Raw genomic sequence first — 22,278 nt, forward strand, 5'->3', positions numbered from 1 at the left:
TTACAGTCCTGTCCAGGTCGCTTTTGTAGCAGCACACCCTTTTTTTTGACAAGACTATATTGGTTGTTATGGTATAGTGGTGAACTACAGCACATGCACATTTTACTGGAAGTAAGGAAAGTGGGTTTCCTATATAATTCTCTCACAGACTACCCATTTTCAGTTCAACACAATATATTTTCTTATGATAGTCTCAGAGGAAATGTAGCACTTCAACCTCAACATACTGTAGTAAACAGTGTACTGCAGGCTTCAGAGGTCGGCAAAGTTCCTCCTGGGAACACATGCATTTTGACTGTGGCTTACCATTTACATTAGGCTTTAATTATGGTTAGAGAGGCAAGTATTTCAGACATGTACTAAGGCTTTCTCATGAAAGAGGACGTAAAAAGCACCCCTTGATTTTCTTTATTCTACATTTAATATGATGAAAACAAGGCCCTGTACAATCCACCTTAGCAGTGAGTACAATAACAATTATTTTACAATTTGTACACATTAGAACATGGTGCTAGATTGGTTCCATCCATTCAAAATGCAGTTGAGAATGAAAAAAATCCTCCTTGAAACCTGCATTGCCAGGAACCTTCCATTCAAAGAGAGGAGAAATATTTTCTTGGCTGTGTGTTGATCCAATAATACAGAAGGCCAGAACAGAAAAAGGTGACATGAGAGACCATACACCATTTATAGAGCTTTATGAGACTTGTTCCCCTGATTGATCCATTAGATAAAAGCATGCTGTGAAGCTACAGCTCTTGATCTCTCCAACCACTAGTACAGACCTGGGCAAAATATGTATCCGAATATGGCATCAAATATTTGACCTATGTGAGGTGCACTTGATTCATATTGTCAGACACTAAAAAAATAACTCAAAAACAGACATATTATTTGCAACATAAGACGAATTAAGCACTCTTTATGTTTCCCCCCCAAGTATTCAAAATGTATTTTACTGCCGTTGCAAACCAGGTCTGTACCAGTTAACACTTTGTCCTCTTCTTTGATTTAAAACCCCCTGGAGGAAAAGGCCAATAGTGTCTGACAACCTGTACAGCCATCATGGTGCCACAAAACACAAACATAACACATTTACATCAACATTTAAAACAGGGGAGCGAATTCAAACGTTTTCTTGGTCTCCATGTTGCCGCTCATTCGCTTAGTAACACGTCTCTTATTTTGTTAACACTCGTTCCTCTTTCCTTTGCTTAGAACAAAATGTAATTAAGTGGCAAACAGGCTCAACCAATTCTCTCCAAAGGCCACATGAGAAACATGACTCTGTAACAAAGCTAGATCCCATCCATTCAATTCTCTCAGCAGAAGAAATCTAATATTGCTAGAAAACTTCCCTGTCTTTTGAATGATTTTTTTTTTTTTACACATTTTATGGAAGAAAAGTTAAGCTTCCCAGTGTTTCCCAGAATCAATGATGAAAGCGCTTCCAAGTTCATTCAAACGCATAGCAGTCCAAAAAAGGCTCTCAGTTTCTCTTGACTTGGTGTTAGGTTTCATTGAATTCACTTGTTTTATGCTACGTAAGTGTACACTTTGCGGTCCTCTGGCGTTCGTGCCAAATATTCTCTCTCAATGAGTCCTTCAATGCGCTTCTTGATGACTACAGGACTAGGGAGGAATCGTGCTCGCAACTGCTGGGTGACCTGGGGAGACACAACAAACACAGGAGCACAGTCAGTACATGACACCTTCACCTCATTGTCATCACTTTCACCCTATTTATTATCATGACCATCATCAACTTGTTCCATATTGTATAAACGGGGATTATTTCATGGTTAACTTCACTAAATAGGTGTGCTTTTAGCAAGGGACCATCACAGAATATTTTGCTCAGTACTGTTCCTGGTGGGGTTGAGACTTACTGTATGATCAGTATAGCTATTCCCTCTGTATCGATTTCATTATCATTTTCTCAATGGACTATTTCTCACTATCTAATATAGTGGTTCTCAAAGTGGAGTTTGGGGCCCCACTGGGGTCTTTGAGTGAGTCTCCAGAAAAATGATCCAACAGTTTATTATGTGTTATTTAATTTAACAGCTTGCACAAGGAGAACATTTATCTCTCTCCAAAAATACATTTGGAGGTCCTTGGACAGATATTGTACCTTTCTATTTGGGCATCCACATTCAATTCTCAAATAGTGAAATTAAATTGAAAGAGTAAAATCAAACTGTTCTCCATTTTGCTCAGGATACCATAAGAGCTTTTTAGGGCCCATGCCTAATTTGAGAAGTCCTTCTATAGATGTTTGAATGCTGTATATTAATTTACTGATCTCTCCCACTGGCACATACAGTGTGCTACATAACCAGCACATGCTTTAGTAATATGTTAGACGTCTGGGTCCTGAGCTGACTGACCTCTGCTACTAGTACGTTGTGCTGCATCTTCTTTCTGGACTTCATGATGCGGACTATGGCAGCTTCGATCTCATGCTTCCTGTCGTCGTCCACTTTCTGTCGTGTCTCCTTCCTCTCTGGGTCCGACTCGCCCTGTTTAGCAGCCACTGGGAGGAGCACAAAAAAGAAAAATACATGTTACAGACAAGCACCATAACATGCTCCAAGCCCTGGACAATACCACACTTCGCTGGATTCTGAAATGTGCTGTTAAAGGAAGCAATACATGCTAAAGGAATACACTGATTTTGCCAAGTAAGTTCCCTGAATAATTTAACATTGCGTGATGAGGTGTTTGGTGGCAGTTTGAACAGTTTTTTCATTTACTACGGTACATGATAATGCTTTAGCACACATTATGTTTACTGAATGCTATGAGCTAGGTAAGCAAAACACCATAGTTCACTAAATAATGAACATGAGGTGAAACTGCTATCAATCTTCTTGTCACACAATCGTTAAGTTGAGCATTATTTGCCAAAAAGTCAGTGTATACCTGTTGACTGTAATACTGTAATGATTACTGCGTTATTACAGCTCATTAGACCTCTTCCATGCAGGAGTAACCGACTATGTTCAACATATGACAATACTACAATATCGCAAACTGCAATATCATGTTACTTTCTTCCTAAAACTTCATACACTTGTAGCCCTAGCTGATTTTATTTACCTGTCTGGATCTTGACACGGTGCAGTTTGGAGGTAAACTGGTCATTGACTGTAAACACGTGGCCGTTCTCAATCTCCTTGGACTTGGGCTCCTTGGTGAGAACTCTCTGAGTGGGCTTCCCACAGGCCAGCGACTGCAGCGCCCGCACCAGCTCCCTCTCTGGGATGTCCGTCTCCTGCTGGATCTCCTGCACAGTGGAAAGATCAGGGTTGGGGTCATGACAATACAAAAAAGCAGGATATAAAAATTAGGAATTTCTATTAGAAATGCCAAGAGTTTTGTGTCCAAAAGCTAATCTATTATAGGAGTTGATCACTTTGTTAGGTGATCCATTATTCTGTTTGGACTGTTGCTATCATCCAATATCAATCTACAGGTGGTTGTTTGTACTCTTTGGCATGGACTTTTGATGCTAGAAGGTATTGTGATACTTGGTGTCGTGGGACAGAATTGCTGTCATTGTGATATTGGGAGAACCATAACACACTGTGCCGCAGCCTGATAGGGCAGTAAGTAGATGAACTGTTCCGTACCTCAAAGGTGGATTTCTCCCTGTTGTTGAAGAGCATGAGGATGGTCATCTGGAAGGTGGAGACCTGCAAGATGTGCTTCCTGGTGTTGGAGCCTGTCACCTGGGCTCCGCCCACCCCGACCTCTGACCCGTCCTCCTGGGGACACGGCAAGAGTTCAGAGAACTAAAAAAAACATGATTCATAATCCCCTACCACAACATGAGAGGAGGTCTGAATTTGGTTTTCTGTTAGCCATCGCTGTGTAGTTATCATGAAGATGATAACATAGGAGTGATCAATCAATTAGTTATTACTGAATGAGCATTTTATTTCAGGGTTTTTAATGTCTTGCAGCATCACATCCTCCGCCTGTATGACCTAACAATGTATCATTAAAAAAACAGAAATGAACACAATCATAAAGAGATATTTGACACATTACTATAGAACTTAGAATAATGTGAGAGTATAATCTTCATAAATGCAAATGCATAGTCTCTCTGTTCATGTAACATACAGCTTCAAGAAATTGCTATAAAAGGAGATTGATACACAAATTAAGAATTCAATAATTTTTACAGACTAGGACAGCCCAGTCAATATTTATGTACCTGAACAGCTCTTCCCTGAAAGCTGGCAACAAAACACTGTGATAACTTTGCACAACCTGAAACTGCCACCTTTTTAATTTTTTCATTAATTCTCTATGGAACTGTACATTGTACATTCATGTGACTTTACAGAGTAGAAGTTACGATAAACTCTTCTCATTTGTCTCTGGCAAGGGGAAAAAATAGTGAATGTTCATAAACACAGAAACTGTCTTATGGCATCAAAATAACATATTTCAAATCTGAAATGTGCTGATATTTCCCTTTAAGGTGGCACATACCTTTTTGATGGGACCGTAGAAGGTGGCGTTCAGGTCTGCAGAGCCCATATGGTGCTGCAGTGTGAGCTGTCTGCCACTGTGCTTAGCAAGGTAAAACCTGGAAGCAACAGAGGGGAGTCACACCAACAGTTAACATCTAATTACAGTCAATTTACCTAAATAATGACAATTGAAACAGGCCCAAGGAGGATTAGTTAATACCTTGATTATACGGCTTGGTACAAACTAATGAGAATTCAAATACTACAAACAGCCGAAACCTTCTATCTCCAAGTACGTGTCAGGAGCCAAAATAGATTGCAGGTCTACTTCTGGTGGGATTCCACTTGACAAAAGTTACAAAGTGCTTTAGTAAGACTTAATCTCTCATTTGGATCAGGATGGACATTTTCAGGAGACCCTGTACTAAAATGAATGAACAGCTCTAATACCATACACACAGATCAGCAACAAAACCCGTACAAAGCCCATACAGAAAGTGTAGAACTGACTCACCTTCTGAAGACCTCAAACGCATGTCGCGGTGAAGGGGGAATGTTGCACTTGGGTGTCGCGGACTGTGTCGGCCAGTAGCCCGTGGTCAGGACTCTCACGGTCAGATCAACCCCGCCCAATGACACCTGAGGTTGGACAACATACAGCAGCACAAGCACGTCTCAGTGTACCATTGATTAAACCTTTTATACCATGCTGATTTAATTACACTCGGCAGCTCACTTCTAGTGTGGCTGCAGTTACGACTTTGTTACAAATAGATATAATTAGCTTATACTGTAGCTAGAGTGTAGAAACATACTGGGAACATCTGCCCTTTCCATGAATTAGACAGATTAGGTGCATCCATGCAAAAGCAGAGATCCCTTGTTGATTTTACCTATTAAATCCAAGTCAGTCATGAAGCAAAAGTGTAGATAAAGTGGACGAGATGTGTTAAAGACAGCTTTTTTAGTGGATATATGGAATGTGCAAAAGGGGCTGCAACTCCATATTAGGAATAATAGTTGTTCTCAACGTTTATCGGGTTCACCAATTTATTATTGTCTGTTGTACCAGACAATTAAATTAATGAATAAATATGAATCAATCAGCCACTCCATTCAGCAAAACATGACTACCAAGATCTGGTGACAATTCCAGGTAGTCCACAGTGAATACAGACAGGACATGGTGAGAAGAGCCATGTGTCAGCGCAGCACAAGTCAGATTCAACACCATGTATTCACAGGATATGCATAGTTAGGTGCATAATCACATTTATTTAATTGAGCAACAGAGCAATCTTCAGTCGGTCATGCAGCCATGTATTTATTATAGACTAACAAGCTGGCTGATTATTATTACATTAGCAGAAGTTGTTATGTAAATGCCTCCTCACCCCAGTTGTCTGTAGATGTTGTCTAAACTCATCCATGGTGGTGTTGGAGATGCTCATGTCTCGGAACATTCCCTCCAGTTTAGAGGTGAACTGACAGCCGCACTCGGTCTGAGCAACAAGGAGCAGAAGTCACAGGATTACACATGGATAATCAATGGTAAATCAAGGTATGTCAAACCTCATATTCAGGGAGTGAAACCAACTTGTCAATCGGTCACAGTGGCAAGTAGATACAATTCAATTACACATCTGCCAAAGCAGGATGGAAGGGACTCATTGAAAACAGGTTTTGCTCTGGGCCTAAGTGGCTGGACTTGACAGATTTACTATTTACTTGCTTTTGGCTGGTGGCTACTGTTAACTTCATATTAACTCTAGCCTAAACTTCTGTCTTCTGTTTTCAGTACATGGAATGAAGCTTAAATGCTTAACATATGACTTTGAGTAACCGTTTACAAAGTCACACAGGGTTTCTCAACAAACTGAATAAAACCTTTTACTGTGAGCTGTGATGCACTGAAAACTACTGGACAGTGATTCTGTGATGAAAGCTTTGTGGAGGTGATGAGCTGTTCTAATGTACAGAGGAAAAACAGAAAATCCACAAACACAAACAAAATCTCTGCTGTATGTGTTTTGAGCTGGATGATCAGACATGCAGTTTTATGCAGCTCTTCCTCCCTCTCACCTTGAGGTTGGAGGTTTTATGTTAGGGTCCTGTTTCACAGACACCGACTGAGCCGAGTCCAAGACTAAATAATTTATTCAACAGAAATCTTGATTGAAATCTCGTTATTCTGGGAACAGGCTCTGCTTGATGCATGATTGCGGCTACGCTGCGCTCCTCCTCCTTCTCACCTTGAGCTTGGAGATCATGTTCTTCTCTGAGTCATCGGAGACGCTCTTGTTGGTGAGCAGCCTGCGGGCCAGGTGCTGCTTGTAGTACCGCTCAAACACATCCTTCTCCTGCATGAAGCGAAACAGCACCATGGCCTTGTCCAGTATAGACTCCACCTCCTGCTCTGTCAGCTGGACATAAAAAAAGACACAGGATGAGGTTACAAACATCAAATAAGCAGAGCATGCAGCAGGCTACATACATATAATTATTGTAACACAGACTCAGTAATCTTGACAAGCAATAAATCCCTGGTCTGTCTATCACAACCTTTGATAAACAACACTGGAACAGGTTACACATGTCAAATTATCTCAACATCACTAGTTAGTAACCATTTCCAAACCAAAACATTCTCAAGTACAGCTGTAGCATAAGAATCAAAATTTATGAGACTGCAGCCTCTGTTGCAATAGTGACACATGAAAAAGATGCATCTCAGTGCCCAAATTTTACAGAACATAATGACAAAACAAACTAGTAAAGTAGCTGGTTAGCTTGCCAGTTTGTTCCACTAACCTACTTCTACTGAATCTTAATCAAAAAGTAATTTGCCGCACTCTCTGGCATGCTATCATTACACTGCTTGCTGTGGCGATACGTGGTCTGGCATACAGTCTTAAGGGTAAAATTACAGTGTGGTGACAAAGCCTGAATGAAATAGGTCAGTGACATCTATACAGTGTGCCCTAAAACGAAGGGAGGGGTCTGTCAGAGGGCTCACCCCTTTCACTCCTTTCTTCAGCTTGTCGTCAATGAAGAGCGAGAGGTACTCGGGCGAGCGGGAGTTGAGGTTAAGGAAGTACTCAAAGTCGCCAGCAATTGTCTGTTTGAAGAGTCGGTCGTTGTTGAAGGACTCCTGGAGGAAGCGGTCAAAACGCGACTTCAAGTCCAGCAGCCCCTACAGGAAGGAAGCATGGAGGGAGGCAGGGAGAGAGGAAAAACATGGGTAAGAGGAAAAGAGTGGAAGAGAAGGAGAGAGCGATTCAGACAGGAAAAGAGAAGAGAAAGAGACAGAGGGAGAGAGTTCAAGTGCATAAGACGTCAGAAGATGCTAAGCAAAAACTTTATTTCTTGTGCTTGCTGCCCTCTAGAGCCATTTCAGAGTTATGCATCAACAACTACCAAAAAATGCCTTAATTTGATGGTATATACTTTACAATGAGCAGTCTATCTTTGCTCTTTAGGATTTTGACTTGGTGGTACTGTGAGGCCATCAATGACAGAGTCTTTAACAAAGCTAGAGTTTAGACAAGTGTCTTTTTTCACCCGTCTAACTCCAAAATATGGGGTAAGTCAGTCATAATGTGTGTTAACAAGGCAGCTACACCGTTCAAATCGCCCCCTGCTCTTGCTGAAGTGATCAACTCTGGACTGACTGTTATAACACTGAGGAGAAAAGGTGTAAATGGATGATCCTCTTACCTGGATGTAGTCTACAGGGTTCTTTCCTTCTCCCTCCTCTGACACTAGAGCCTTGCCTTGCTCCCTCAGGTACGAGCTCATACACTCACACATGGTCTTCAGCCCGTTGGGGACCCTGCTGAACAGCTTATACATGCATGCCAAATCTGTAGGCAGATGCGCGTGAACACACACACACACACACACACACACACACACACACACACACATTAGAAATTAGAAACCCAGGACTACTTACTGAAAAGGACTGAGCACTTGAGTTCAGCTGAAATTGAAATTCACCCTCTCCTTTAGTGCTGTGGATTTTAAAATTAGACTGAACTGCGAATAAATTGAAATAGGCCTAACTTTGAAAATACCTGAATGAAAATACCTAGAGAAGAGAAGAAACACTGTTTCTATCATTGTGATTGCATTACTGAGAAAATAAACCACACCTCTCCTGCAAGTGAAAGTTATAAGATTTGTTAAGAGCGTTGGGGGATTTCTAAGTCTCCATTTTGTTGAGTGATGCATGCACTTTCACCGTAGATTGGGTGGATTTCATTTCACCCTTAAATTGAACCAGATACTTAGCAGGAAGGGTGCAGAATGGCAACCATAAGATGGCTACAAATGTGTGTGAATGAACATCGAACAAAGGCAGCACAGGATTGAGCTCTGACCTTCTGTCTTGCCGTTCTTGAGCATGTGGACAAGGCCCGAGTTCTCCATCTCAACGATGGTCTTCATGTGTTTGGAGATGAGCTCCCTCTCCACCACCTTGACGATGGGCTCCTCTGTAGATTTGTCCAGGCAGTGCATCACTCGCTCAATCTCCTCATTGATCCTGGCCTCCACCTTCTTTATGTACACACTGGCACTGTTTTCCGCCAGGAACTTTTGGCTCTCCATCTGAAAGGGAAAGAAAAGTGTGTTTGGCACATCAAGAGGCAAATTCACTTCAGTCAGTCAGGGATCAAATTTCATCATGATGCACACCACTTGAGAAAATCATTTTTCTACAAATCATGTCTGCTGTTTATTGAGCTACTGCTTAATAAAAATAAGTAAAAGTTCTATTATTGTGAAAATGTAACCTTAACTATGAATCCTCACACCTTAGCTAATTATCATACAACTCCCACAATCTTCTTCTCGTATTCAGAAAGTCTACTGAATCTTTGACTACTTAAGTCAAATCAGTTTCTGTTTGGGATGTACATTATTGGAAATACATACAGTATATACCAAAAGTTGGACTGGTCACAATTCACAACCCTTCATGACATGGACGTGACATGTTTTGAAACCATTTCAGTTAGGCAGCTAGCTGCAGCTCGCACGACCACGAATGTGCCATGGGACTGTACAGAATCTGTACTTGTATTAAATACAACTAAGTCATGTTCTTAATCCACTTTTTCCTCTTAGATATTTAGAGCATCAGGGGAAATGACACTGTCCCACTAACCTGGAAAAATTCCGCAGACATTTCTAGGAACGGCGCCTCAAAGTCCTCTTCATAAACAGATCTCCCTTCGAGGCCGAGGATCATTAACATTTGGCAGGCGTTCCTGATGGCCCCCCTGGTGGAGAGGACGAGCAGACAGAGCATTAAGGCTGACACAGAACTTGAAGATCTTTCAAGAAACTGAGCAATGGAAAAAACCACATCAACTCCGGATAGAATCTGTCTGTTCATTACACCTTGCTTTCATTTGTCAATATTATGTAAATGTATACATTCATATTTTAATTTCTGTCACATTTGACTGCTTTCAGTTAATTTGTGGTTGAATAAATTTTTAGGGGCAATTGGCAGCCCTAACAAAGGATGAAACAAATCTGTGGAAAGTTACTAAGATGGGCTGGAATTCAACAAGTCTCTCCTGGCAGGGATGTGATCCAGACGTCACAAAAAGCAGCAAATAATGGGAGAGAAGTAGGAAAACTGTACATCTCTTTGCAGTAATGCCAGGGATTCAGCAGCAGTGCAGCACTGCTACAGCGCCTCCCAATGGGGAAAAACTGGATCTGTTTATATTTGCATTCATTCAGAGCCCCATTATCTACCACTGAGCTATTTTTCTGGCAGCTATTCTGGGGTTTACACAAATATGCAATAGAATCACAAAATAAAAAAATGATCTAAGCTGTACAAATCACAGGACCTGTCATCTTGTGCTTTCACAGTACAGTTATCAAGTTTCCAATCACAAATGTTAACAGGCAAAATGCTCTTACAGAAAACTGAGAATGCATATTAACAACATCCAAATTGTCACTCTCAAAGTGGTAAGCTAAGCTACAGGGTTGATTTTCTTTGTCATAGTAGTGTCGCTACATTTTCCAAGGCGTCACAATGTATCTGCTAGCAGCTACCTCCTTGACAGCTCTACAGGATGCAGCAGAGTTATGTCCCAGCCATGACGTTAGTAGCTGATGCAGATCCTTTCTTTAATGCGAGAAGCTCTTGACAGACTTCCAAAAACTAGTCCTGTTTTGTGTCTTAGCCTGAGCAAGACTTTCACAGAATCTCTCCTGGCAGGGCTGTAAGCGATCTAACCACAGAATTTGAATGGACACTAACAGCATTACAGTTCAAATCATGTTTTTGGATGACCATTTAACACTTATTATGCTTGTCAATTAACTTTCGATAATGCTTTCATGGAAATAAGAATTGGCACAGTGCATACAGCTCAGAAAACCAATGTGTTCAAATGTCAAAGGCATCATTTCAGTGAACATCCCGGTAGATGTAACTGTAACAGATGTACTTGACAGCTCTGTCACTACGTATGCCAAAAGCAGGCACTCGCTGTCCAACTCTGGCAACGGAAGATGACTTAACATTTTCCCTGCTTTGTTCAGTAAATATAAAAGATGGGAATTAAATTCTTTTTTTTTTTACCCCAAATTAATGCGCAACTGAAATGTATTGTATTGTTCTGGCTTCTATAAGCAAAATTTAGTTTACTAAACCAGTCAAAAGTTTGGACACACAAATTATGCAGTGACCAAAAAAAGTGTTAAACAAATGAAAACTATCGTATATTTTAGATTCTTTAAAGTAGCTGCCCTTTGCCTTGATGGAAAGGCAAAGGCTTTGGAAAGAAATTCATACATAGGCATCAACTTCACTATTTATATTTGTCAAAGAAACAAATTTCAAGCATTTAAACATAAGCCTTCAGATCAAAATGGCTTTAAGATAATGAAAAACACAGTACATTCAATCAGGTGTGTCCAAACTTTTGACTGGTAGTGTATTTATACTGTCAATATCAACCAGTGATTAATTAGGCGGTCATGTAATCATCCCTATCTCTGGGTCTTGGGCTACCTGTCCACCACCTCCCCCTTCCTCTCACGGGCGATCATGTCCAGCAGCGTCTGTCGGAGGTGGTCTCTGATGCAGCCGTAGCGAACCACCTGATCCCTGAAGATGATAAGACCCAGGTTGTAGACGTTCTCTACGTTGTTCTGCTGTACGTACACCCGGTCCTGTCGGCCAAACACAAGGAAAGGGAGAATTAATGTCTGAACTTCAAAGGACCACAGTGGAAATAAGCTTTTTTTCCCTGTATCATCCTAAATGGTCTTTCATCTGTTCAAATGTCACTATTTGAAGAGGGTTTAGTGTCAACCTGTTTTTAACTGCACAAAATTCAATCTTTTATGAGAATATAAGCCCATTGCATAAAACTAACCACCATATTTTAATGTGGTGCAGTGGTTACAGTGTAATTTCTGCGTGTTTATTTCAGACCATGATTGTATATGATTTATTGATCATAAATGTGATCTATCTATCCACTTATTGAAATAGTAACCTAAATATTTACTTAACATCAATTTTTATACATTTCAGTGACAATTCAATTACACACCCGATGTTCATTTGGCAAGTGGCATTTCAAAAGCAGATCTGCTTTTAAAATTGACATCAGTGCACATCTATTAATCAACAACAGTAAAGACATCAAATGTTTGCTCACCAAATACATATATGCCTCTGTGGTGATATGATGCAGATATGACCAGTGTATTTCTGGCTCATAGAAAACAGACGCCAAAACTATCACTATAGGTCTAAGAGCCACACACACTGCTCCCCGCCGTGGCTGGTATGTTCACTCCAGTCCATTAACATGGGCACCAAAAGGAAGCGGGCTCCGCTAAGCGCCCGTCACATGTCCGATCTGTGTCTGGTGTGTGGGGATTTAGTGGATGAACCTTACCTAAATTTTAAAATGCTACACAGACCCATCAACAAATCAGTGAAAGCCAGCCCCACCACTTCAGTATGTTTGAACACAGGCTCTTGATAAAAATGTTCTAACACTGCTGTAAACAGGGAAGCAACAAGTATTAACTGTTCTGGTTCTGCGGTTCTTCTCCTCACTACAGCCCCTGGTAACTGACCTCAGGGAGCAGCTGCCACTCACCATGTACATCAGGATGTCTCTGATCATCACCATAGCCGTCTGATGGTCATTCCAAGCCTGATTCAGGGTTTGGAGGAAGTTATTGTTTAGGGAGTTGAGGACATCTTCTCGTACCTTTGGGGGAGACAGACAGACAAACACAAGGTGAGTGTGTTAGAGCTACTACTAAGGCTTCAGTGGCAATGGGATGCCTGTCCAAGAAAAAACAAACCCAACACAGTACAGTTTAAGAAACATCGTTAGAGAGCAAAAATATCCCCAAAACAAGTTGAGATTTTACATTTATATGTCATTTCTTGTTCATGCAGTCTTTTATTGTGATCCGTCTTCCCCTTTTCTTTTAGGACCTTTTCTCTACTATCCAGGCAGACAATAGCTTGATAATCCTCATGCTGCAGTGTGACTCAGCACTGTAAACCTAATGTCCCTGTGGAGTATGATTCGAAAGGGCACACTGGCCTCCCCTTTCTCTCCCTCTGGACAGAGATGATGCATTATCACCTCTATTCCTACTGCGAGACGAGATCAGCCCTCGCAGACTGACTCACTCCTTCTACCCATCCAGGTCAAGCATCAAGGTGTAGAAAGGAACTAGACCTGAGCAAAAACATAAATCTGAATATGCCTTCAAAATATGGCTTATGGAAAGTGCTTAGGGAGCGCTTGATTTATCTTGTGGAATGATTAAGCAGATTCAAACTCATGGCTTGCAAGATACATAAAAAATGTGTTTTCAAAGTAATTATAAGGTAGTCAGCTGCTATTGTTGCCTAGGGCTGGTAGGATGAAGGTGCTTTTATGCTTATCTGGGATTCTGAAATTTCCAATTATGTAGGATTCTCTCTAGAACTTTCTGAGCGCTGCTGGTCTATCATACAGAATAGCAAGTTTAAAGTAAAGTAAGTATATTAAATGACACCCTTACACCCTTAAGTAATCAATTGCAAAATGATATTCAGAAGGAGGAGCTGCATTACTGTTTTAACTGTTTAGGGATAAAGTTGAGTCTGGGGGAGGGGAAAGGTAGGGGTAGGAAAGCAGATCCCTGGTCAGTGCTCAGGGGCAACTTCAGCTCAGACTGTCAACTCAAACCGAGTCATGGTTCAACAGGTCTCAGGTCAACAAATCTCCTTACTGACTGTTAACTTGTAGGCTGCAATTATTAACTATAATCTACCAAGCCAAACTGAGAAGTAGTTTGAATGTTGCATAGAAATAGCCTTATAATTTAGTGATTTTCTTGTGCATATAAACTACTTAATCTCTGAGTATCATTCTGTCATTTCAATCCAATGGTGGCTACCAGAGCCACTCAAGTCTGGCTGAGGTGTTTACAGTAATTTAGCAAGACCAAGTGCCAAGTCGAGAATGTGCATTTAATTAAGCTGTAAGACAAACTGGCTTGTGTTCAATAGTAGCCTGCTGCTGAAATACTGTTTCTGTGTGCTTCGCAGAAGCATCCAGTACAGATTTAATTGTACTTTGTCACTAATTATGTACAACAGAAACAAGTGAAAGCTTAGGGAAAACATTTATTGATAGCTTTCTCTCTCTTTCTTTCACTTAGTAGGAATTTAGAAACAAATTGAGTTCACAGTTCCAAGCATTATATTATTGTCCCTTGTACTTGTTCTTTACCAGGCTGCTTAATCAGATTCACAAATATTTGGCATTTCTACCGTTGCACTTGCTGTGGATCGCTCTGAATAAGAACATCGACTAAATGTCCAATTTGCAGTAGTTGATGGGACTATTGTCTAAGCATGGCAACAGAAAATTCTGCTCTGTCAAAGTGTTATTCAAAGACACACCGATGCGCTGACTTTCCTCTAACAAAGAATGCTAAAACCCCTTTATGAAAGGCTAGCGGACAGGCGGCCTAGATTTGCTGCTTTGTAAAATTGAAAACCCAGGACAAAATTACCACTCAAGACCCCCATCCCTAAAACAGGGCGCTCCCTGCCCCCCGCCCCCACCCTCAATCACAGGAGTCTGTCAGAAGGTGGTCTGTGAGCGATCCTTGAACAAGCTTTTCAAAATCTCCCATTTCCCAAGACTTGAGCAACTCCCTCTGAAAGCCAATTTCCCAGCTTTCTAATTTCATTTTACTCCCACTCACTCTCATGAGGCTGCTCATGAATGGGAATAAATCATGTTTTCTGGTACTCCCTTTGTTTTGCAAGGATGCCACGCAAACCCACTGATACCTGAAGTTTAACAGTAATAGGCTTAATATGACACCTATGACAGCTTCTGTTCAGCACCAAATAGGCTTCTGAATAGAGGTTGTCGAGCAATCAGCCTAAATTCAACCCTATAATTCAATCAATTGCTTTGATTAGATTTTGATTTGCTCCTGCACCCTGTCCCTTCCCCCAACTCTCTCTTTGATTGTCACCCTGATAACAGCAAATTTGTTATTTTGCAGTTAGGTGGAAAATTAACACTTGCCACCAGTCAAAGTTTTTCTGCTCTAACAGAAACTTTGACAGCAAATCAACGGTAATTTCAGTGTTTTCTTCTATTCTAAAAACATAGCTGGCTGATGAAATAGTGAAAATGGATGCTCGCTTCACTGTGGCAGATGGACAGAAAAGTTTGTTTCCTGCCCTGCTTGCTCCATCTGTAAATTAATGTGCTGTTGCCATCTTGGCCGGGTCTTCCTTGTAAAAGAAATCCTAGATCTCAACAAGGCTAGTTTAGATAAAGGAAGGTTAAATAAAATAGATATATGTATTTATTTATCTATCCATTACAGACTTGAGTGAAAGAACAGTCAAACACATTGTAAATACACAAAAAACTAGGAGCATATGATTTCATTTGTCTTGCAAGCAATGTGTCATCACTTGATGTTGAGTGTCTGGCGAGATTAATTAAGAGCATCTCAACACAAACATTTCTTGGTGTGTTATGATAATCTGCACTGGTAGAGGAAAGACGCACAGATGGCTGTTATAGTTTTAATGATGTTTTCATGGAAATTAGCATTGTTTCATGCGAGGGCACCGCATGCGACTTCAAATTACCCATGGCTTTTAGGGTTTAGGTTTGTTGTGTTTATTACAGGTATACTAAGCTTCTCCGAAATTCAAAAAATTGTATAATCCAAACTGGTTAGCAAAATTTGAAAGCTTGCAAGTTCACACATTGCCTTCTGTAACCCTGCCATGTACACCTAATAATTCATGGCTATTCTCAAACTAGAAAAACTAATATGAGTATCAAAGGTGTGCAAGACACATCATGAGAGAGATTACAGGGTTTTACAGTGAAACCTTTTTCATAACACATTCTCCTAAAAATAAATTCATCATACTACATATAAAATTGAGAAAGAAGCATGTGCAATATGTGCGGAATACAAAGGGAGAAGGGGCACACTATGTTTACAGATACATTTTTCTCTAGAACTCGTAAAGCTCAAGTTGGGAGCAAGTGTGCTCCTTGGAAAAACGTCAGTGTAAGGAGACACAAACCAGCCAGATGACTATTCAAGCCAGCTATTCTTAGGTGGCTCGCTACCTCAGTCAGTGAGTCTAGCTATGGCCATAAACCTAAATGTAATGAAACTTAGAAAACATAAAACCTAATCAAATGATATCTAAAAATATATCTAAAACTACCTATGATATGTCACGACACCTGTGTTACTGACCTTAATTTGTTAAATCAAGTGCTACTACATGAGGCAGTCCTTATACCACCCTGCACTGACTTTACTTTAATGATGAAGTGCCACTGTAGAATCGCTGTAGAATTGCATCCTAAATTTTCTCCACTTTGTTAATGAGGTGACATTGTCTCTTTCAGGGCTAAAATGTACCTCCCATATTGACAGTGCTCTGTTGATTTAGTGCTGCTACTTCAGTCGGGGCCATGGTGTAGCCAAGTGTATCTGAAGCAATGGTCTGGACCCAAAGGTGGGTTGCACAAATAAAACAACTGGACCCAAAGCTAGTGACCATGTTACACTGTCAAAGCCTTCTCAAGTCCTGCAATGTAGGCTGAATAAAGCAATGTAGACTAGCTTGGTTAATTGCCTAAAAGGATATGTGTCGCTAGATTGGCCTGTAAAATTTGGATCCCCTGAGACTCTGATGGTGTATCCTGTCATCTGGTACTTAATTAATGTGCTGCAGCTGTCTTGGTGTACCATCTGTGTCAGCCTTACTTTGTTGATAAGGTGTTCAGTGACGACCTCCCGCAGGCCCGTGTACAGCTTCTCGCCGTGCTTGTGGAGCACCATCGTGTAGGCGTTCCTGTATAGCTCCTCGAAGCTCAGCCCGCTGTTGTTCTTCCTCTGGATCTCCTGGATGGCGTTCTTCAGAAGGTCCCAGATGTTGTTGACATACTTCTCATCCATCGTCATCTGCAACAGGCAGGCCAGTTGGGTTGAATAAGATGACCATCTCACCTCTGATTATTTGTACTAACATGGGGACGCCATCCCCTTACATCCTCTCTCAAATCATTCCTTCTTTACGATGAAATATCAAGCAATAGAGTGTAACACCAAAGATCGTTTTTAAAAGTAGCCTCCACATGCAGACTGTCACCTACCTCTATGCAGTTTTTGTCCAGGGATTTTTTCTGTATTGGAAAAGTGGGCCAGGGGATGGGGGTGTGGAACAATGGTCTACCTGGCTAGTCCACATTAATAACCATAAGCTTGGTTAAGATCTATAATCTCTATCACATACAGTACAATTGCACAGTTTAAGAGGGATCTGCGTTGTACATGTGATGACAATTTTACTGCCATTTTAGCCCCAGAGTCACTCCTCCCTCCACTGACTACTCCCTACGTCTTCACTGTCTGGCTTGTCGTTGTGAAACACTTTAACAAACACATCTGTGAACTCACACTAGACCTTAAGCTGCCTTACGTCAAAGAAGTCATAACATGATAGCAGTTAATAGCTACAAGGATGGCTGCTGCTGTCTGCCAGCTCATTTGAATCCACGGTTGTATTTGAGGCAAACTCGAGCAGCTAAAAAAGTCTGAACTTGGATGTCACATATCACAACTGCTTTCCCTAAGTAGTATTCTGATTTTAAACGAGAAATTTAACATGTAACACTCTCCACTGAGCAATACATTTTGTTTCATCCCAACAGTGTCGCATACAAAAGCATGGACTGCTTTGAATTTGTTGAGAAATACTGAGATATTTTGATATCTCTGATATTTAAGATATTATCATCTACTTTATATGTTATCATATGGAGAGAATCACACCAGATATCTGTGGAGAAACAGTGGGGAAAACCATGTGCAAAACATAATGCACACCAGAACAGTTACTGCATCTATATAGTAGCAATACTGCTGTGTAAAATGAAAAGAGAAAACAATGAAGACATTTGCAATTAATTTCAGCAGGAGAACGACAGGATCTGGGGTGTGCCATTGTACCAATGACCCCCTAAAATATAAAATATCCTGCTAGAATTTGGTCATTGCGCTCAAACGTCCCCTCCAAAAATCACAGGCAATGGAAACTTCAATACAGTTTATGTTGAGTGCACTCAAGTGCCACATTTTGCTACGTGTTTTTCTGGTGGTGCTACATTTTTTTCTCTGGTTGAATCAGTGCCGATGGCAAAATCCAGCCAAGTCATGAAAACCTGATTCATAATTTTTCCAAAGAAACAATGCTATACCACTGTTGAAAGAATATAGATTACTTATGATTTAGGTTGGCTCATTTTCAGTTGGTTGAATTCTGTTCCCCATTCTCTGTCCCCGATTTCCCTGTTCCCTGAAAATGTGTTCATTACAGATGCAAGCTACCGAGATAGTATTTTCAGAAGAATGGAAGAATTGAATTTGAAAAACAGATTGTGTCTGGAACATGGCAGTTTGTTGCTCCAAGGATGCTGGCTGTTACAGGAGACAAAACAACACACAATGTCCATTTGGGCACATTTGTGTCCATTGTAATGACCACCCACTCAAACCTGATCCTGCTGCTTAATACACCCCCAAATTATCTTTTTAACTGGGCCTCCATTACCATAGCAGCAACAGCAGCAGCCACATACCGCTGCTAAAATTAGGGCTGCATGATTATGGCAAAAATGATAATCCTGATTATTTTGCTTAATAGTGTGATCACGAACATGATTAGCAATCATGATTATTTGTCTCAGTTTCAGGAAGAAAAAAAAAATCCACTTTTGCACCTTAACATACATTTTACTTTTTCCAGTGCAGTATTTCTCAAAGTAGTGGCAGCTAGAAAGTCTTGTTTTCACTCTTACTGTCTTATTGTGCTCCTTATTTACAAAATGCAACAAATAAAACTAAACAACAAATGTAACTGACGATATACAGTACATGCATAGTGGGTATAGTGTCTCACAGGGGCAGTTTACCCTGAGGCAAACTTTGCATAGAATCTTTACTTGTTTGTCATCATCTGGTTTAAAACCAAAGTATCTCCAAATGACAGACGATGATCCACTTTTACGAACTAAAACACGTTCAGACTCAGGAGAAAGATTCTCCTCTCTGACATTGGGCCGATCCATTCTTTTCCACTTTGCTCATCACTACATTTTTCCAAAGATGGCCTATGTGCGGTTTCTCTCTTTCCTTCCCACCAGACCTGGCTGCATCTCCATATTAACTATCGTTTTGGTCAAATGGGTGCATATTCAAAGGTTGTGATTGGTCACACATAATGGAAGTGCTTGATATACCACCACAGGACTTTCATGGGAATTGAAAATATAACAAGCACTTCAATATCGCCGAATTACACCATAATTAACTGTGTAAACATAAAATCTGAATATACAATTATCTATGATTAGCCTAATTGCGAAATTAACTTTTTAGTTAGTGTTTAGATTATATGGAAGTAATAGAGCTGGAAAAAATAAACTATGCTGATTGATAAACTCAAAGCTAAGTTCCTAGACAGAACTTTTTTCAAATTTACTTGCTAACATTTGATTCACAGCCTATGTTACTTATTGTTTATGTGGCCAGCTCTTGATTTGTGGATGGTGTTGCTGCCTCTATTATGGATACTGAAACGGCCTCTCAGAAGAGCTAGGCTATCTTATAGGATTTTCACACTGTTTTCTGAAAATCTTTGCAATAGCTTAATTAGGGCTAAATTGGCACAAAATCTCATGATCATCATGAAGTGTCTCAATTAAAAAGATAATGAACAAGTATGAATAAACACTAATGGAAGGCATTGAGGGCAGAGTTCTATACTGCTGTCGATAACTGGGGCGGAAAATTAACAAGTCTCATATGCTTGCTGATAAACATGCTCTTCCCCCTATGGGCTCTCACATTGAATGAAAAAAGGCTAGATTAGTGAGCTTTTGGTTAGGGAGACCATCCCATAACTAAAAGGTCAGAGGTTTGATTCCTGCACCAGCCGATTTCTCAATCAACAGTCATGGGAAGTTGGGTTGAAGTGTCCTTGTGGAGGAGAAGAAACCCCTGCCTGCTCAATCACTGCAAGTTGCTCTAAATTCTTACTGATAAGAGCAACAGCGGAATGGCTGAAATGTAAAATTGAAGGGATATAAGCCAATATCAACATAATATCTGTAATATCTGTAAAGCCAGCCTTTATACAGGCCACTCAACTTGTTTAAGCCTTTGGGACAATTATTTATGTGTAAAGTTGTCATTATCCTCTGGATACTCTATTGCTGTAACTGCCAACCACACACATTCCTGAGTATGAGATGAGGCTCAACTACAGCATGGCCACAAATTGTCAATTCTTCATTAGCCATTTACGTAGGTTGTGTATAGGCTTACAATCGCCAGACAAAGGCTGGCAGCTTAAATTTTGTATTATGTGTAAGAACATATTTTTCTATTTACCTGCCGCTGTGGGCAGTGAGCGAAAAAGTTATTTGGTGCAGCATTATCATTACAACTATCCATAGCTGGACTGATAATGAGGACTGGGTACTCAGCTCTCTGATCAAACCCCCTCTTGTAAAGCTTCATTCTTACAGGCTTCCCAATAGCCAGGCAAAGACATGGCATGTGTGCCAAAAGAGAAACTTGTGTGTTCTTACAGTGTGGCACCTCTAGTGAGGAGGAGCAGTGTGTGCTCCTTCTCACCAGACAAGCCCAAACACATGCATGTCAAGATGTTGCTCCCTGTCAGGGCTGGGCCACATTCAACAGGCTCACATAAGGTCCTCTCTAAATTAACACCAGGTTTGTGGCTGAGACTTTCTACTCTGGCTATGGTGCACAACTTCAAATCCATTTCTCACAGACGAGAAATCAAGCAAGATACTGGATGATATGCAATCATATTCAGCCAATTACAGGCAGGCTGAAAATTCATGTTATGTGAAATGGGGTCAGTTCGTCTAAATGAGGTCCTTTAATGACTTGCAGACAAAGGGAGTGACAGGTGGATGGGGAAAAGACCCCTAAACCTCAATATGAACACTGCAACAATAACACAAAGATAGCTTCACATAGCGTCGATCACTGTAGCCATTGATACGAACCATAAACTGGGTTAGCTAGCTTACTTTACGTTAGCATCCGGCTACCTAGAACATTGGAAACGTTACTGCAGGTTCTCGCAGGCAGTTGAAAATCCAGCTGGCATTTCAATGCACTTATGTCAGGTATACTAACGGATCAAACACAAAGACGGCATTCATTTGACCAAGAAAGCCTAAAAGCAGTCAAAACAACAAGTGTCAGGAACAAGTGCTAACGTTGGCTAGTCAGTCAGCAAGTATGTCGACAAATCCAATTTGCTAGCTAGGCGAGTTGTGGGAAAAGGGACAATGAAACTGATTAATAAACACCTTGCTGAGCTAGTAATATAGCAGGGTAGATAACTAACAAACCAGTCAGTTACTTAGTAAAGAGTCGGACCAACAGGAAATTTTACGCCTGCAGTTTGTTTACGAATAGGCAGGCCATATCTGCTGCTCAGCTGGTTAGCCTGCTAGCATTTAGCCAGCAACCCAGACCACGGTGATCGAGTCACCGCCTGTCGGGCAGACGGAGCACCTATCGCGGTGTGCACTTACAGGAAAGGCCCGTATCCTCATCTTGGTGTCCTTCTTGGTGCCGCCTTTGCTGAGATTGGACATGGTTAGCTAGTCCGTGTGCTCTGTATTCACATGAAAGTGTTCTCCAGAGAGGGACAGGGACGTCTACTGGTTATGGAGCAGCCGATGGGCTTTCACTCGACCTTCCTCGCAGGTCCGTGTCCCTGCACTGCAAGTTTATTGTTGACAGCCAAATGCCAAATCCGATAGTTCTTCACACAGCAATGGCGGACTACCTGCAGTTCTCATTGCGCAGAGCTCACGCACTTCAACTCGCGCGAGAAACCAATAATTTGGACCATGTATCAATTTTCACAGCAATTATTACAGTCATTGAGATATTAGCTAGAGCACAGGGATTAGTTGGCATATCCCAATCTTTAGACGACTAAATTGATCCATAGATGTAAAAGAGACTTCAGCACACATTTTTGATTTTGGACCTTATGCTTATGATTGTTGTTCATTTAGGAAACACTAAACCTCGAGTTATAAGGTTTCCATAAGGGACACACACACACACACACACACACACACACACACACACACACACGCACACACACACACACACACAC

The 22,278-nt window shown here is 40.9% G+C and overlaps 1 protein-coding gene across 1 annotated transcript; it reads right to left on the reverse strand.

The window, feature by feature from the left end:
* Window positions 1–398: 398 nt before the first annotated feature.
* On the reverse strand, window positions 399–21,913 carry cul3b (cullin 3b). Its single transcript, XM_071925133.2, has 16 exons — window positions 21,683–21,913; window positions 16,812–17,009; window positions 12,638–12,751; window positions 11,533–11,693; window positions 9,658–9,772; window positions 8,870–9,098; window positions 8,205–8,350; window positions 7,504–7,680; window positions 6,740–6,910; window positions 5,882–5,989; window positions 5,002–5,126; window positions 4,507–4,603; window positions 3,636–3,770; window positions 3,103–3,289; window positions 2,391–2,536; window positions 399–1,667 (listed from the first exon to the last, which is right to left on the reverse strand). The coding sequence occupies exons 1-16, from the start codon at window positions 21,743–21,745 to the stop codon at window positions 1,536–1,538; spliced, it is 2,304 nt and encodes a 767-aa protein (XP_071781234.1). The 5' UTR covers window positions 21,746–21,913; the 3' UTR covers window positions 399–1,535.
* Between the last annotated feature and the right edge of the window lie 365 nt (window positions 21,914–22,278).

The sequence above is a fragment of the Centroberyx gerrardi genome, chromosome 6 (assembly GCF_048128805.1).
Source record: "Centroberyx gerrardi isolate f3 chromosome 6, fCenGer3.hap1.cur.20231027, whole genome shotgun sequence".
Classification (NCBI taxonomy): domain Eukaryota; kingdom Metazoa; phylum Chordata; class Actinopteri; order Beryciformes; family Berycidae; genus Centroberyx; species Centroberyx gerrardi.

Bases quoted from the DNA above. Each gene is read 5' to 3' on its own strand.
- cul3b (XM_071925133.2), bottom strand. From the start codon at position 21,745: ATGTCCAATCTCAGCAAAGGCGGCACCAAGAAGGACACCAAGATGAGG. The intron at 4,604-5,001 runs GTGAGTCAGTTC...TGTTGCTTCCAG, and splicing joins GCGTTTGAGGTCTTCAGAAG to GTTTTACCTTGCTAAGCACA. The intron at 2,537-3,102 runs GTAAATAAAATC...TGCTCCTCCCAG, and splicing joins CCGTGTCAAGATCCAGACAG to TGGCTGCTAAACAGGGCGAG.